General features: G+C 45.3%; 1 protein-coding gene across 1 annotated transcript; it reads right to left on the bottom strand.

Moving 5' to 3' along the window:
- Positions 1-2,518: 2,518 nt before the first annotated feature.
- On the bottom strand, positions 2,519-11,849 carry armc5.L (armadillo repeat containing 5 L homeolog). The gene is made up of 7 exons (XM_018236689.2): positions 11,149-11,849; positions 9,150-9,180; positions 8,746-8,853; positions 6,697-7,516; positions 5,749-6,401; positions 5,342-5,474; positions 2,519-5,197 (listed from the first exon to the last, which is right to left on the bottom strand). Exons 1-7 carry the CDS (start codon positions 11,422-11,424, stop codon positions 4,414-4,416), a joined length of 2,805 nt encoding a protein of 934 aa, XP_018092178.1. The 5' UTR covers positions 11,425-11,849; the 3' UTR covers positions 2,519-4,413.
- Positions 11,850-18,430: the final 6,581 nt, after the last annotated feature.

Below are 18,430 nucleotides of genomic sequence, written 5' to 3' on the forward strand. Positions count from 1 at the left end.
GGGGGGGGGGGGGAGGTGGGGTGGCAACGACAGCCGTACAGGCTCAAAGTTACCTCCTACTATGAGCAAAACCATCTATATGTGGAAAATTAACATAAAAGCTGACTCACCAGACCATTTTACTTTCTTCCATCGCCCTAGGCTGGCTGGGCATTCATTACACCAGACTATCAGGCATACAGCTATCCCATAATTTAAAGGAGAAATAAAGCCTAACTAAAGAAGTAGGTAGAAATTTTGTACATTATGTTTTGTGCTTCTGTACCAGCCCAAGGCAACCACAGCCCTTTAGCAGTAAAGATCTGTGTCTCCAAAGATGCCCCAGTAGCTCCCCATCTTCTTTTCTGCTGATTCACTGCACATGCTCTGTGCTGCTGTCACTTACTGAGCTTAGGGACCCACTCACAATATACAGTACACATAGAATAGAAATGTCACAATATAAGGCTGATTAGTAATTAATACAGATAATTACTACATGGCAGCACAGAAACCAGTGCAATTAGCATCAGAATTTAATAATCAGCAAACCTGTAGCATCAGCTTATATTACAGGGGAAGCTCATTTTCTGCTGGATAATTAGTGACGAGCCCTAAGCTTAGCTTCTCAACAGCCAATCAGAGCCCACTGAGCATGTGAGTGTCACAGACACTTTCCAAGATGGTGACCCCCTGTGACAAGTTTGAAGTCCTGGATCATTGTTGCTATTGACAAGCTGAAACTTTAGGCTGGTGCAATAAGTTCACTATATAAAATGTGACATTTTTAGCCATATTTATTTTTAGGGTTTAGTTCTCCTCTAAAGGGGAACTTCGGCTTCCAAGCCAAAATGTAATAAAGAGGCCCACATAACACAGAAACCCCTAATATACCCATCACAGTTACCGGTTTCTTCAAAAAGAATGAATAAATGGCATTTTCTATGCTGAAATCCAGCTGTGTAACAGTTCTTCTCTTTCTGCATCATTTGTAATCCTGTAAGGGAAGGAGGGACTAAACACTGATGTTACAAATTGTAACAACTACTCCGCAGCTTACAGACAGCATGCAGGAACTACATCCTCTGCCTCGCCATTTTGTCAATCTCTGCACTGTCTTCCGTTACCTTTCAGAATCAAATTCAAATTAATGACACTGACTTTCAAAGCATTTCATAACTCTGCTCCACCCTACATCTCTGAACTCATCTCTATATACTCACCCACTCGCTTACTACGCTCCTCTACTGACCTGCTACTCAACTCTTCTCTCATTACCTCCTCACATGCTCGCATTCAAGACTTTGCAAGGGCTGCACCCCTCCTCTGGAACGCTCTCCCACGGTCTGTCCGACTTTCTCCCAACCTTTCTGCTTTCAAAAAATCTCTGAAAACTCACTTCTTTTGAGAAGCCTACCCTCACTCTGCTTAACTACCAAAGCAACACCACATACAACACCACATTTCTCACCCACTTACTTCGATCTTGCCCACTCCCACACCTTGTGTATTACTCCCTTCCCTTTAGACTGTATGCCTATGCATAGGGCCTTCCTCACCTCTTTGTACCTGTATTGATTGTGATGTTTGTAACTCCATATATTCTATATATGTAATTCATGTGATGTAGTTGTATAATCACATTTACTTTACAGTGCTACGCAATATGTTGGCGCTATATAAATACATGTTAATAATAATAAAATAATAAATACATAACCCACAATGCATTGCATGATGTTCCGTTCCTAATTGAAATCACATGTGCAGGGAATTGTGGGGTTCAGAGGATGCAGGCTGAGGACAGATGGCTGTTGATACAAAGTAACAGTAGTCAGACAGCTCAGCAAAGTAGTCAGACAGCTCAGCAAAGTAGTCAGACAGATCAGCAGGAGAGCAGGGGGCTAGGCTTAGGGAACTGTCAAAAAAACATTAAAAATCATGAAACGTCTGCATAGATTTTAAATGACGTATATTGCAAATGATTTGAATAAAAAAAAAAAAACTACACAAAAATATTTTCAATGGTGAAGCCCAATTGAAAAGCTGCTTAGAATGAGCCATTCTATAATATTATAGAATGGCTCATTCTAAGCAACTTTTCAATTGGGCTGCACCATTGAAAATATTTTTGTATAGTTTTTTTTTTTTTTCCCAAATCATTTGCCTTCTTCCAGTTTTCAAATGGCAGTCACTCACCCCATCTAAAACCCAAATGCTCTGTAAGGCTACATATTTATTGTTACTGCTACTTTTTTATTACTTCTATCTCCATTCAGGTCCTTTCCTATTCATAGTCCAGTCTCTTATTCAAAGCTAGGTAATCCAGACCCTAGCAACCAACTGCTGAAACTGCAAATGGGAGAGCTGTTGAATAAAAAGCTAAATAACTCAAAAAACACAACTAATAAAAATGAAAAACAGTTGTCTCAGAATATCACATTAAATTCATTTAAAGGTGAACAGCCCCTTTAAGTAGTACGTTAGTGGATCTTTGCGTGGCCAATTCAAGTTTATAAAGAAAAAGAGTCAACGTACGTTCATTCATCGTATGGTTTATTTACATTTACTGACAAGATCTCCCGGTCTATAGTCAATCGGGACACACCTCATATTAACCCTACTATTCCTGGGTGATTTATATAACATGAACTTGAGTGTGAGGATGGTATGAAATTCGCATCATACACAGATACGACCACTACCAGAGAAGAAGGGACACCAGGGGGAAAGGGTTACCGATTTTCCTTCAAATATTTATCAATGAATTGCCATTACTTGTGCCAGAGCGAGGGTATAATCAGGAATCAAAGTCTAATATAGTGCATATGAAATACAAGAAGTGTCCCGCTGGATCCTCTGCATGCATACAGATAGAAGGCACTTAGAAATAATAATAGGTGGTTGTATTATATGAGGCCATATCAGGCACAGGCTGTGAGCAGTAACAGAGGAAACACCAGGAGCAATATAAACAGCAGCTACCCTGCAGAAAAAGGTCGTCGTTCTAATATACACACAAATCCTAATTATATGATCAGTTCATTCCATACAAATTTGGGTTTAATTGATATATATTTATAACACAATTGTGGCAAGAAGATTATACTGGGAGCTACTACAGCTACAGTGCGGCACTTGAATTGGTGGTGAAACTATGTGAAGAAAAGGCAAAACAGTTATACACTTAACGGTAAGTGAAAAGGGTGCAGAGCAGGTAACAGCTGAACAGAGCGTGTGCAGCTAAAAGGAAGCAGAAGATTATGAAAACAAACCGATGTACCCATGTGAATTAATAAGCATCACACAGCCAAACACATGTAGCACAGCAAAAAGCAGAGCTATGTACAGCTAGGGGCATGGAGGCAGCTGTCTGTAAGTGGAACTGTAGTGAAGCATGAGGGTAAATTAGTTAAACAAGCAGAAATCAAAAGGCTGCAGAATGGAGAGGGGTGCTGAATGTGCAGGTGAGTGGAGAGGGGTGCTGAATTGCAGGTGAGTGGAGAGGGGTGCTGAATGTGCAGGTAAGTGGAGAGGGGTGCTGAATGTGCAGGTGAGTGGTACTGAATGTGCAGGTGAGTGGAGAGGGGTGCTGAATGTGCAGGTGAGTGGTACTGAATGTGCAGGTGAGTGGAGAGGGGTGCTGAATGTGAGGGTGAGTGAAAAGGGGTGCTGAATGTGAGGGTGAGTGAAATGGGGTGCTGAATGTGAATGTGCAGGTGAGTGGAGAGGGGTGGTGAATGTGCAGGTGAGTGGTACTGAATGTGCAGGTGAGTGGAGAGGGGTGCTGAATGTGAGGGTGAGTGAAAAGGGGTACTGAATGTGAGGGTGAGTGGAGAGGGGTGCTGAATGTGAGTGGAGAGGGGTGCTGAATGTACATGTGAGTGGAGAGGGGTACTGAATGTGCAGGTGAGTGGAGAGGGGTACTGAATGTGCAGGTGAGTGGAGAGGGGTGCTGAATGTGCAGGTGAGTGGAGACGGGTGCTCATATGTGCGGTTGAGGGAAGAGGGGTGCTGAATGTGCGAGTGGAGAGGAGTGCTGATATATGCAACTGAGTAGAGAGGAGTGGTGCTACTGAATACAAGTGAAAGAATGGGATAGTATGACTATAACTACATGAGATCTGAAAGTTAGGCCTTTTAAGGGGGGTTTGAACCGAAAACCTTTGACATTCACTCCCCTAGAGTGCTGAAGCAGATATGCTGTACCCGTGGCGTGTGTGCAAAAATAGCGAGAACCTAATCTTGTAACACAGGTAGCATTGCTAGTGCGGATCTCTGTACTCTCCATTGCAGCCACATTGTATGGCACAGACCCGGCACCTGTTGCGACCACACATAGAAAAGCACCACTGCTTGACCGGACCCGTTAATGCCTGCGCTTTTAGGACATTGAGGATGAAGGAGAAGCTCATGTCTTGTTCTTATGTGACTTTATTTTGTGTGACTTTCCTCTTGCACAATGTCTTCAATCAGTTCAAACAGTCTTTTCTTGTCTTGCGCTCTTTGGCACAGCTGGAAAAGGCAGAGTGCTCTTTGGCGAGGCGGATGAGGTCTCTTAAGCAAATACAGGCAACAGTCTCTTCTGAGATTTGCACTCTCGTGCATTTCTACAAAGCAGTACAGAGATGGAAGGCTGTCCAAGCTAAGCAGATAATTCCTTGCTATGTCTTCCAGGACGTCCGCTAAACCGGGCAGGAGGAAACGTCCAGCTGCAGCCAGTGTGGATCCCAGGGGAGACTGGGTCAAATCACCGCCAGAATAGGGTTGCTGCAAACCCTGAAAAGTAGGGCAAAGAGTCTCTTTTGTGCAGCCATGGAGATAATGAAGAAGAGGAATGAAAGCAAAGGAAGGGATCTGACGTACACACACCTCTCGCTGGCGAGATTCGGCATATCCACCTTCCAGCATAGCCCTGAACACTTCACATCCCCCTGTTACCTCCTTTCTGCTCCCTACTATCTTCTCCCCTCCGTCCAGCACAAAGACCACATCTCCCTCACCTCGAGCCACAAGTTCTGTGTAATGGCAGCGCTGGGAAGGGCCAAGAGAGGCAGGCGACTGGGCAGCCAGTGCTTGTGGCGTCAGTAATGTGGAAAGACACTCAGACGCGTGGAAGAAAAACACTGGAAATACAGAATCGGTGCACTGCAACAGAGCAGTCAGTACCAGGTGCAGGGCCGCATCAAGTAGCTGCTCACGCTGAGGGGAGTCCTTCCTGTGGGAACAACAATACATTTAAAGGTGAAGCTTTGAAAATTTCTGAAGTAGAATCTGAAGGTTAAGACAGGGCAGCAAAGGCGTAGAGTCGTAGACACAGGGGGGGGGGGGGGGGTGGTTAACAAGGCAATAAAACACTTACTTGTAAATATATGGCAAGGTAAGTGCACACTGGAGCCTGTCACTCTGTGGCCCAGAACGCAACATGTGGGTCACAGCACCCACCCCAAAAGGAGACTCGGCCTGAATACCCAGATTTCGCAGCAGTACATGACCTGAAAGATACCAGGCAAACATTGAGCAAGGAGTATATAGTAAATGGCAAAATATAAAGGAATCAGTGGCCACAAAAGGTACAATGATATATGTATTACCCTTGAGCAACGTTGAACCTATTAGCACTTTCATATGAGAATTCCACTGTCAACATTATACTAGTTAACTATATATTGAATTGTAAGGTGTAACTCCTCTACCCGTTACCTCACAACCTATTCAGATATGTTTCACCTGCCTCCTAATTTCTCCTGATGCTCCTGTGGCTCTTACCCAGTTCTTTTGCCAGTTCAGGGTGCCGGTTGTTACTTTCACTTTTGTTTCCTGGTGTCTCACTAAGGAGCAGTCTGGCTCTGAGGGTACAAATGCCGCCTGTCCGGATGAAGGCTTCAAAGCATGCCGGGTCACAAGTCAAACGTTGCAGGAGACGAGCAGCACGTGGGGAGGGACGTGGATGGCAGGTCACATAGGTCAGCAAGGCACCAAGGACTGTGGGAGACACCAGGCAGGGGCTGGATTCTGGGAGCTGAGAAAAACATGATAGGAGCAAGAGACCTGGAAACTCTGGGCCCCAAAATTCTGAAGGAGGGGGTGTACGGGGCTCAAGGGGCCACGGAGAACCCAGAATCTCTTGCACAGGAGAAAAGCAGGGCTTGAAAGATGTAGGGGAGGACAACAATTTGGGTGTATTAGGAGAAGGAGGTGGTCTTTGATCCCGTCGGGAAATTCCGTTGAGTCTCATCCGTTTGACCCTTGGCGAAAGAAACTGGTCCCCGTCAGAACAGGAAGATGCAGCAGTTGGGAGCGAAGAAAGGTCTGTGGATCTGGGCGCAGCTGAATCATCGGATTTGTTTTCACTGTCCAAACACCAGTCGGGGGCAAGATCCTCCAGGCTACAGATATATCCCTCGGAAAGCAGCCAAGACCTGGCAAACAGACATAAGACTGTTAATTAGACAGACAGACAGCCAACATTTATTGGTCACCCCTGAAAGCAAACTGATCCCAGTCCTAGGTGGTGTCATGGGTTGGATGGCAGCTGGGGGGGGGGCTACTTGGGAATCTAGTATAATCAATTCTAAAACAATTGGACTTGCTGAGTAATCATTGAAGACGTTTCACTACGCATCCGAGCAGCTTCTTCATACTTGGGAATGTTTTTCTGCAACAGAAGAAACCATAGCTGTCCACCTGCACCTCATCTTTTGTCCATCTCCTCACCTTAAACTTTCCTCTGATGTGATTTCTGACCCCTGACGCTTCCTCTTGGGCTCTGGTGGGAAATCAAAGGAAGCAGCTGCTGCATCCTCTTCTTCAACTACAGCATTGAGCAATTCCTGCAACTCCCCTCTATCGTCAGCGGCCAGGGCCAGATCATCCAGTTTCTCTGCCAGTAAAGAGGCCAGGCCTTTGGCACTCAGCAAGGCCAGGGAAGAGGTGTCATGGCAGAAATGCAGGAAGGCGGCAGTGATTCCATAGTGTGTAGATCGATACTGAGAGTCTCTCAAAAAATCCATGAGAAGCTCAAGCCCACCCTGTTCCTTCACACGACAGCGATTGACGGCTTCCCGGCAGCAGAGACAGAGAGCTCTCACCAGGTGAATACAGCGGGACGGTGCTGCACAGTGGTTACGGGCTTCTGTGATAAGGAGCTGAATGGCACCAGCATTGCCCAGAATAGGCCTCATTGCCCCCTGCCCACACAGATTGCACAGAGTACTGATGGCAGCCTGACGCGTTTTAGGTTTGGCATCTTCCTTTCCAGCCAAGGCTACCAAAACTGGCACGGCTGAACTGAGCTTCTCCGCACAGTCCAGAGAACTCCCTCGGCTCAGCTCACACACTGAGCGAACTGCGGCTTCCACCAGCCCCGGGGACGGAGATGAGAGCAAAGACACACAGGGAGAGAGGCCGCCCTGCTCACAGATAGACACATGCTGCACCGGGGAGCCCCCCAAGATGCGCAAAGCACGCAGGCAACTCTGCAGGCAGAAAGGATCCTTTGAATTTTCCAAGATGTTTATCAGTGGGGAAATGGCACCTGAATAGAGGGAAAATAAACACGGGTTAGTAAATAAGGGCAAAGAAACAGCAGTTCTCCTGCATCCCCAATGGTCATTGGTTTCCTTATGCCACCCTCTCTCAACCTTGTAAACTCACACCCCCTGTAATGACCTTGATCTCATTTAAAAGAAGAAGGAAATATTACTGCCAATAGATTAGCCACAATAGAGCAAACTATAACACTATATGTATTCTGCAGAATGCTTTACCATACCCGAGTAAACAGCTCTAGACGCTAGTTTCTATTTGTTTAGGATAGCAGCTGCCATATTAGCTTGCTGTGACATCACTTCCTGCCTGAGTCTCTCCCTGCTCACTCATAGCTCTGGGCTCAGACTACAGCAGGGTGGGGAGGAGGGGAGGGAGAGAGGAGCAAACTGAGCATGCTCAAGCCCTAGCCCTGGAGGTTTAAGATGAAAACAGGAAGTCTGTTACAGAAGCCCATGAGTACACAATAGAAGGAAAGAAATGTGGTGTTTCTTTTGACAGAGGACTCAGAGCAGCATTCCTTTGAGGTTTTACTGGTGTATTCATATAAAGCTTACTTAATTTTAGCCTTTCCTTCTCCTTTAAATGGCCCATTTTAATTTGAAGCTAGACACTGCCAAATCCCCTGGGTCGGCTCCAAAGTAAAGTCCTGGTACCTGCAGAATCCCTGCAAACCGGGCATGTTTCAAACGGGCACCATGTGCTGCTACTCTGGCCCAGTGCAGGACCTGGATGATTTCTCTACAGAGTGGCATCACTTCCGGCAATCATTTGTTGGGGAGATCCCCTTCCAGGTTTTGCACCCTGGGGGTGCCAAGTCAGACCACATTCTTAACTATTGTGGACGGGTGTCAGGTGGCTGGGGTCTCTATGCCAAAGCACTGGGAACAGGGGAGAAATACATGGTGGTGGGGAATGTAATAGGTCCAACGCACACCTGTTAGGGAGCTTACCCCCCTTTATTGCAACACCAAAAGTATCAACGTTTCAGGGTACACCCTCCTTCATCGGGAAAGGTGGAGCCCATTGCGTGAACATTTCGGACCTCTTTTTTACTGGAAATTACTGTAAACATATGTAATATTTCCATACATGGAACAATGGGGGCCTCTAACATTAAGCCCACCTGCTATATCACAAGCAAACAGAGGAGCCCGCTGTATAGAAGGGGCCTGGCCCAGTAACATTACACTACGCTACACTTTCATTACCCCTTACCTGATTTATGAATGATGGAACTGTTCTCGGCATCCAACGCCAGGTTGCCCAGGGCTCGAGCTACTCGGTTCCATATGGAGTCAACACACACGGACTTGAGAATAGACACTGTAATTACACAAGGACATGGATGTGCTCAGTCAGTAACAAGCAGCAACAAGGTCAAAGTTATTGGCAGATACAATCATTAGACAGTTGTAAGGAAAGGTCGGACGCCTTTTTTAGGTAAAGTTGTTGCACCATGAGCTGTTGTGTGTGTGTATATATATATATATATATATATATATATATATATATATATATATATATATATATATATATATGTTCTAAAATAGTGTTTGGAATCAAAGCCTCAGCACGTTGTGGCTCCTAAACACAACGTATACATGGAGACTGTCCCTTACCCAGCACCGGGATCCCTCCGAGTTCTTGCACCTGCAAAGGAAACATAACATACATAAATTCAGGTTGCACAGGGATAGTCACCAAGGTCTTGTCTCTCAGCTATAAAGAAAGTACAATGCAGTTCCAGCTCTTGAGAACCAATCACAACAGATCTTAGATACTTATGTTGGCAACAAGGTGGGGGCAAGCTAGGGCCAAAGCCCTTTGTTTTATTCTCTGGAAGGCCGGTCAGCCTCTGTAGGTGTTCACTTTAAATTTATAGGGGCCCTGTGCAATGTGGGTCTGCGCAACCCAGTCTGGTAGATATGAATCTGAGCGATATGAAGCCAAGCTGCACCCCTCCCTCTAGGGTTGCCACCTTTTTACCCTATGTATCAGGGCAGGGGGCGGAGCCATGAAGTGGCGGGAGCAGGCCCGCGACATCAGGGGCGGGGTTATGACGCGGCGATTGACGATTGGTCAGTCACCGCGTCAATTCTAGCAAATCCTGCCCGGTTTTCGTAATTTGGAAAACCAGGCAGGCAGTTTTGACCCAGGCAGCCCTTCAAAAAACCAGGCTGGCCGGGTCAAAACCAGGCAGGTGGCAACCCCCCTCCATGAGGCTGAACAATGGCTGGAGTTAGAGGGGCAATGCAGGAAGGGGCCACATCTGTATGGGGGTGGGGTCCTGGCACATGGGACATGACATGCCGGAGAGTAACAGAATGAATATTAGTGCTACACTCACAGTAATAGTCTAATATGCCCTTTAAAGGGGTTGCTCACCTTTGAATTAACTCTTAAAGGAGACATATAGGATAAATGAAAAAAACCCTAATATTGTAGGCAATAAGTAATATATGGTGTTGCTTTTACATGGTGCTAAAAATGAATATTATCTTTAAAAATGGCCCCTTTATTAGAGCTCCCTATAGATGTTCTCTGGTCCCTGTCTGTGTTTCAAATGAGGGATGGGTGTGCCCCTGCCAGAAGCACAGTAGGAGGGGGACAGCCAATCACAGCGCTGCAGTCACACAAGCACAGACAGGCTTCAGTTCCCTATCAGGTCCTGCTAGCTGCTGATTGGTTCCTGTCCTACAGTGCAGTGAGCTGAGAGCCGCCTACTCCCCTGCACAGCCTAGGAATTCAGGGAGCAGGAAGTGGAAGGGAGGGATTATTAGGGTTTTTGCAGAAATATTTAATAAATCAGCCTGAAACACTACTTTTTAAGCACAATTCTTCTATTTCTAAATGAGTATAATGCACTGGTACATAATTATTTTTTTACACTAAATGTCTTCTTTAAGGTGGCCATAGACACACATAGACGTATGGCGTGAGATGAGCCAACCAATAGCCAGAAGACTTAGATATGGGTCGGCTCGTCGATCAGGCTGGAGACATTTTTGATCAGCCTTTGAAGGTAACTGAACATGGGCCACTGTGGTGAATCGTCAGATCCAGGCAGAATTCTATTGTTTCTCCCTGTATATCTGACAATGGTCACAGGAAAGATCAGAATTGTTACATCAATGGCCACTTTAAATAGGATCTGGACAGTGATATTCGGAGACATTTTGCAATTGGCTTTCATTTTTTATTATTTGTGGTTTTTGAGTTATTTAGCTTTTTATTCAGCAGCTCTCCAGTTTGCCATTTCAGCAATCTGGTTGCTAGGGTCCAAATTCCCCTAGCAACCATGCACTGATTTGAACAAGAGACTGGAGTAGGAGAGGCCTGAATAGAAAGAGGAATAATAAAAAGTAGCAATAACAATACATTTGTAGCCTTACAGAGCATTTGGGGTCAGTGACCCCCATTTGGAAATTAGTCTCTTAGAATTGACCATTATATAACACACTAAAAGTAAATTTACAGGTGAACCGCCCCTTTAAGACAAATCTCCTTCCATGGATTGGCCAGAAATACAACAAGAAACTCACGCCTCTATTGGGCATTGTGGTGGGCGTGGCTCAGAAAGCCTGGAGAGGGTCCCCGGTTGGGGGCGTGGTCTCTCACCTGTAGCCGACAGGCCGGTTCGAGGCAGCAGTTGGCCAGTAGGCTGAGCGCTAGGTCCAGGTTACGGCGGGAAGCTCCCAGAACGGCTGCCCGCGGCGGCTCAGTAAACAGTAACATCAGCAGCTTCAGCCCCCCGCTCTCCCGGAACTGCTCGGCCCCTCCCGCCCGCGACACATGGCGGCTTCGAAGGCAACAGAGCGCGCGACTTAGCCCCTCGGGGTCCTCCACAGCCGCCTCTAGCCGCGACAGGCAGTCATGGAGCGAGTACCCCGACATAGGGAACTCAGTATGGGCACTCTGGGGGCCCCGGACTCGAGATCCTGCCACAACTTCCCAATTTCCGGCCCCGCGTGGCACCCTGGGAGCTGTAGTGTCAACCGTGTGCTGGAGCGACACCTGCCGGCCGGAAAGCGAGCGCGTGTTGTATTTATAAACTCTACCGCTTAGTTACTAGCGCCACCTGGTGGCCAGGAGGTGAAATGTTGCTCAGTGTGTCTGTAATAGGCGCCGCTTACTGACTAGTACTGGGAATGATTAGAGTTGGTGTCTCAAGTAAAAACAAAATATATTGCTCATGAGTTTCATTGTTTTGCCTTATATATGCAAGTGCCATCCATTTTAACATTAAACCACCTGCATAGGAACAGTCCCTAAGTTTGCTCATAGTCTGTACAGAGATATACCATAAAACTATGGCAGCATAGGGATTCCCTGTACTAAGCACAATTCTGCAGGAACAGTCCCCTAAGTTTGCTCATAGTCTGTACAGAGGGATCCCATAAAACTATGGCAGCATAGGTATTCCCTGTACTAAGCACAATTCTGCAGGAACAGCCCCTAAGTTTGCTCATAGTCTGTACAGAGAGATCCCATAAAACTATGGCAGCATAGGTATTCCCTGTACTAAGCACAATTCAGCAGGAACAGCCCCCTAAATTTGCTCATAGTCTGTACAGAGAGATCCCATAAAACTATGGCAGCATAGGTATTCCCCTGTACTAAGCACTATTCTGCAGGAACAGCCCCTAAATTTGCTCATAGTCTGTACAGAGAGATCCCATAAAACTATGGCAGCATAGATATTCTCCTGTACTAAGCACAATTCAGCAGGAACAGCCCCCTAAGTTTGCTCATAGTCTGTACAGAGGGATCCCATAAATCTATGGCAGCATAGGTATTTCCCTGTACTAAGCACAATTCAGCAGGAACAGTCCCTAAGTTTGCTCATAGTCTGTACAGAGGGATCCCATAAAACTATGGCAGCATAGGTATTCCCCTGTACTAAGCACAATTCTGCAGGAACAGCCCCTAAATTTGCTCATAGTCTGTACAGAAAGATCCCATAAAACGATGGCAGCATAGGTATTCCTCTGTACTAAGCACAATTCAGCAGGAACAGTCTCCTAAATTTGCTCATAGTCTGTACAGAGAGATCCCATAAAACTATGGCAGCATAGGTATTCCCTGTACTAAGCACAATTCGGCCCCCCTGTACTATACTATAACCACAAATCAGCATAGAAATAGATGGGTCAATACCTTTTAAATAAACATTTACGTTTACAAGGAATTTTTACTCTTTGCGTTATATGAATATATTGTACAGCGCTGTGGTATATGTTGGGGCTTTATATATATATATATATATATATATCATCCAAAAGGCCTTGAGAACGTCACCAAAACCCTGGTGTTGTTGGATGCTGTATGATACTTTACCGTGCACCTGGGTAGAAAACAAATAAGCAGTGTCCACCCTACTGACTATATATATATCTATATCTATATATATATATATATATATATATATATATATACACATACATACATACATACATACATACACATGTTGCTAATACTGAGCGCTGGTGTGTGTTACATATATTGATTATCCGGTAATATCATCCCAGGTAAATCACACGAAGCATTAGACATAACTATGGGGCAGTATAATCTTATACAGAGATTGGATATCATAGAACACGTCTTGCCTTGTGTGGGCCTCTATTACATACACGTTCAGGTCTGTGTGGCATCACATCAGGGTTTGATGTGGACGTGCAATCCTGCTTGACAGTGTCCGACTGGGGGGTCCAGGCCTACCGGGGTTACCATACCAGGGGCCCGCTCTGGGCCTCCAACTCCCCCCTGCCAAATTCAGAGCCCCCCTTTGGCAGCCGCCAGTAAATCTGCCTCTGCTTCGCCCAACCAGTGCCTACCGGCAGGGTCAGACTGGGGGCCCACCGGGGCTACTGCCCCAGGGGGCCCCCTCTGCCGCGCAGGCTCGCTGCCCCGCATTTGTGCGCATGCATGCGGCGCTGTGTTTGTGCGCATTCGCAATGTTCCATGTACGGTGCGGATATGGGCCCACCGGGTTTTTTTCCCGGTATCCCACCGGGCCAGTCCAACCCTGCCTACCTGCAATTTTCTTCTATTGGGTGGGGAGAAACCGCCAGGCAGGTGGGAATGGATCTGGGCTGATGTCCGTGGCCCACCTGTTTTTTTCCTGCTGTCCTGCCAGCCCAGTCTGACCCTCCTGCTTGATACTGATGCAATTAATTGGGAACAAAAGCTACAATATATATATATATATGTTGGAACCCTGGACATGCACATATCAATTCGGTTACTATGCTGGCATATGTGGTTATTTCAAGATTATTTGCTGGCCTGTGGTTTCTGAGATCTTTGCATTTTTAGACTGCAAATATCAGGCTTTTGGCTGAACTGAGAGCCAGGAACCCTAGGGTTAACTGAATCCCAGACACAGTCACTGACACTCTTGACTTTTGTGGCCACACCCACTAATTACCATCTTCATTTTACAAAATTTGGCAGGTTATGAAGGTCAGAACATATTTGTTTGGGCAGAGACACACGCTCAGATATCGGGGAGGTTGTCGGCTGGTGACAAATCTCTTCTTCGGAACTTCGGAAAACGAAGCGCTCCGAGTGCCATTCCACCGGCGATTTACAATCTAGCCATCGAGATGGCAGGGGACAGTTGCAAATGGGTGTGTTTCTTACAAGAGGGACAGTGTGTGGTTGGGTCAAGGGTGGGATTTCTTTATAAAGCACAGCTACAACATTTAGCAGCGCCAGTGCCAGAACAAACCAGAAAAGGGGGGCAAACTGAAAGAGAGGAGAAGAGAGTGGGTTGGAGCACTTCATCAAAGAAGTTGCTACAAATTCATCCAGCCAGCTTTTCTGGTTTGATGATCTGACGTTCTGTAATTATTACAGAGCTCTCTCTCTTTCCGCTAGTAAAAAGGGAAGAGCTCAGAGAGAGACGTCACCTCAAAGATTTTAAAGTAATGCCTTAACATATGTTACTTGCAATGTAAATATGTTTCTTATTGCCTGTTTCAGCCCAAATTGCTACACAGCAGCTTTGTGTGTTTTAGTAGAGGTAATTTTCAGTATTGTTTATGGCGGGGTATTTTGCAGCCACAACAAGTAGCAGCTTCTACTAGCTCCAGAGCAAAAATAAGCACTCACCTTAATCTCACCTTAGCTCATAACAAGGTTACGGATATATAGAAACATTGGGGTAACAGTCACCCTGCTATAGTTCCAGGGGTACCCAGGGTACAAATAAGCACTCACCCCAAATCTCCCCCTAACTGGCCTTCAAACTGGGCCCCTTAGCTCATAACAAGGTTACAGATATATAGAAACATTGGGGTAACAGTCACCCTGCTATAGTTCCAGGGGTACCCAGGACACAAATAAACACTCACCCCAAATCTCCCCCTAACTGACCTTCAAACTGGGCCCCTTAGCTCATAACAAGGTTACAGATATATAGAAACATTGGGGTAACAGTCACCCTGCTATAGTTCCAGGGGTACCCAGGGTACAAATAAGCACTCACCCCAAATCTCCCCCTAACTGGCCTTCAGACTGGGCCCCCTTAGCTCATAACAAGGTTACAGATATATAGAAACATTGGGGTAACAGTCACCCTGCTATAGTTCCAGGGGTACCCAGGGTACAAATAAGCACTCACCCCAAATCTCCCCCTAACTGGCCTTCAGACTGGGCCCCCTTAGCTCATAACAAGGTTACAGATATATAGAAACATTGGGGTAACAGTCACCCTGCTATAGTTCCAGGGGTAACCAGGGCACAAATAAACACTCACCCCAAATCTCACCCTATCTGACCTTCAGACTGGGCCCCCGTAGCTCATAACAAGGTTACAGATATATAGAAACATTGGGGTAACAGTCACCCTGCTATAGTTCCAGGAGTACCCAGGGTACAAATAAGCACTCACCCCAAATCTCACCATAACTGACCAAGGTTACAGATATATAGAAACATTGGGGTAACAGTCACCCTGCTATAGTTCCAGGGGTACCCAGGGCACAAATAAGCACTCACCCCAAATCTCCCCCCAACTGGCCTTCAGACTGGGCCCCCTTAGCTCATAACAAGGTTACAGATATATAGAAACATGTATATTTTGGTGACAGTCATCCTGCTATACTTGAGGTTCCCAGGGCACAAATAAGCAGGCCCTGATTTGTGGAAAGGCCACCTAGGCTCAGGACTAGGGCAGCAGGATTTTAGGGGGGCGGCATGCTGCTCAACTAAACCCACATTGGTTCAAAAACACCGGGGATGCACTGGAGATACAATCATTTTTTTAAATTTCCCATGCACCAATCCCCATTGTTCCAGTCCAGATGATGAAAATTTCCACGAATAAAGGGGAGGGGACAGGGGCGACGAACGGCAGTGGGCCTAGGGGCGCCCACTGTGTAAATCCGGCTCTGCAAATAAGCACTCCAGATGCAGGGCAATTCCTTTTATTCATTTTCTTAGATATAGAAAGTTAAAGAGAAGGAAAAAGATTAATGCCCAAATAGTGGTGTTACTACATATACACCCAGGGTCTAATAGTAAGTGCCCCATATTAAGTTCTCCACCATGCACAGTTTCCTTATGGGGAATACCATTGCTATCCTATGCCTATGGGAATATGCTTTTTATGAAGTAAAGTAACAACAGCAGAAAGGGCTTAGGTGTAGGTTGAGCTTAAGTTGAATCTTCTGTGCTTCAGTTTTCTCCTGTCTGCAAGATTGTCCATCACTAATGTTGTGTGACAAATGATGAAGATCAAGCTAGGGGCAGCCAAATAATGCAATGGAATGGAAGAGGAGAGGAGGGTAAGGCTAGGGGTGTAAAGGGAGAGTTTAAACCATGCAGAGGGTTTGTTGGGGAGAAGAGGGTTAGCAGAAGAGATGGTTGCAGAATAATAGAGAAGTATCATTATGAAAGAGAAGATGAGTCTGGATAAAGGGTACAGACAGCAGAAGATCTTGAGGGGGAGAACTGAACAGCATAATATCAGGTGGAGTAGTAAGGATAATGTAAGGTGTATAGGGAACATAGTAAATAAAGGCAACCAAATGGTAATTGCAGAACAATGAAGTGTTATTGGTTAGAATTTGGAAAAATAATTAGACAGAGAGAACAACGAGGCAAAAAAAGAGAGAGAGAGCGAGAGAGAGGGAGAGAGAGAGAGCATCCAGTGATGTATTGCCATGATTCCAAACCCAGCCTGGCAAAATAATGGATAATTATTGACACATTCTTTCTTTTCCTTTCAATTAAAAGACACAGATGTAAATATGTAATAATGACAAAGGAGTCAGGCACGCCTCATTTCCATGGGTTCATCTTCTCTGAGTCAGCAGTTTCATACAGTAAATAGTAGGATGTGGAAATCGTTTTATGGGGAAGAGATCAGAGATTTTTGTAATGACAATGAAGTCATAAACCTAAAAACGCTGACTTTTTTTGGTTTAGCTTGTCCGGGCAGTTTGGAAAAGTGCAGGAAAAGGAATGATTCATTGGTTATTGGTAATTCATAAATTGGCCCTCAAGGGCCCCACACCCCAATGCTCCGTGTTCCTGTATGTGTGTAAAGTTGCTTATGATTGTGTTTGTTTTCAGCCTTATTGGTAAAGCGCAGCATTAATCATGTCAGTACCAAAAACCCTGGGAGATGCTATTGATTGTCCTTCCTGGTACAGACAGTTACAAAGAGAGTATTGGTCCCAAAATAATCTATGGAATCGTATAGATTAAACGCTGCATCTAGAAGGAAGGAAAAAATATGAGGATACTCTATTCCAGTGACCCCCACGAGCAACATGTTGCCCACCATCCTCTTGGATGTTGCTCCCAGTGGCCTCAAAGTTGGTGATTATTTTTGAATTCCAGGCTTGGAGACAAGTTTTGGTTGCATACTGCCTAACAGAGTGTCCTGTAGGCTGCCAGTCCACATAGGGCCCTATCAAAGCCCTTATTTGGCCCAACTTTTTTATTTTTACATTTAAATGTGGCTCATGGGTAAAAAAAAAAGTTGGGGACCCCTACTTTGTTCACTGGTGTGAATTCAGCAGGGTATTAAGGGGGCTCAGATGGACCTTCCTGACCCATGCCTGACCCGGAGCTGCCCTCCCTCCACCCGCATCCCCATTTGGGTTCCTTTTATAGACCCGCCGATGACGTTACAAAAGGGGTGGGGCTAGCAGTCTCGTGGCTATATACACACATATATATATATATATATACACGTGTGTGTGTGTGTGTGTGTATGTATATTGATAAAGAGTTTAATAAATATACCTTCTAATTGATCATCTACCTATTTACTGCAAATGTTTTCTAGCTGCCTTCCACTTTCACATCTCCAGCTCCATCTGGTGCACACTGGTCAACATGTGTTTACTGTCCTCAGGCTGATAAATACATGTTTGTTATCAAAAAGTGCTGACAGCTTTTACCTGCTGTATAGTCAAAACACTAGAGTAAGCAGAGCTTGTCCATGTTGTCCTAGTGTGTCTAGTGGCAGGTCATACAACAGCACAGCCCATGGCATACATATCGCAAAGCAATTAAAGGTTTATATGTTTCGGAATACTTGTAACTATTAGTGTCAGTAAGCTTCTGTAAAGGCTACCAATATTTTATTATGCATAATACAATTAATACATAATTAAAGGTATATGTTTTGGAATACTTGTAACTATTAGTGTCAGTAAGCTTCTGTAAAGGCTACCAATATTTTATTATGCATAATACAATTAATACATAATTAAAGGTATATGTTTTGGAATACTTGTAACTATTTTAGTGTCAGTAAGCTTCTGTAAAGGCTACCAATATGTTATTATGCATAATACAAATACTGGGCACACAAATAGTTGTATCTACTCATAAGCACTGGTTGGAACAGTGCATCCCAAACAATGAGGTCAGCTTTACA

Source organism: Xenopus laevis, chromosome 9_10L (assembly GCF_017654675.1).
Source record: "Xenopus laevis strain J_2021 chromosome 9_10L, Xenopus_laevis_v10.1, whole genome shotgun sequence".
In the NCBI taxonomy this organism is placed as follows: Eukaryota; Metazoa; Chordata; class Amphibia; order Anura; family Pipidae; genus Xenopus; species Xenopus laevis.

What these genes read in the sequence shown, in the direction of transcription:
- armc5.L (XM_018236689.2), bottom strand. Translation starts at nt 11,424, where the DNA reads ATGTCGGGGTACTCGCTCCATGACTGCCTGTCGCGGCTAGAGGCGGCT. An exon ending in CGGAGGGATCCCGGTGCTGG is followed by an intron (nt 8,854 to 9,149) that starts GTAAGGGACAGT and finishes GTGTAATTACAG; the next exon opens with TGTCTATTCTCAAGTCCGTG. An exon ending in TTCCATCATTCATAAATCAG is followed by an intron (nt 7,517 to 8,745) that starts GTAAGGGGTAAT and finishes CCCTCTATTCAG; the next exon opens with GTGCCATTTCCCCACTGATA.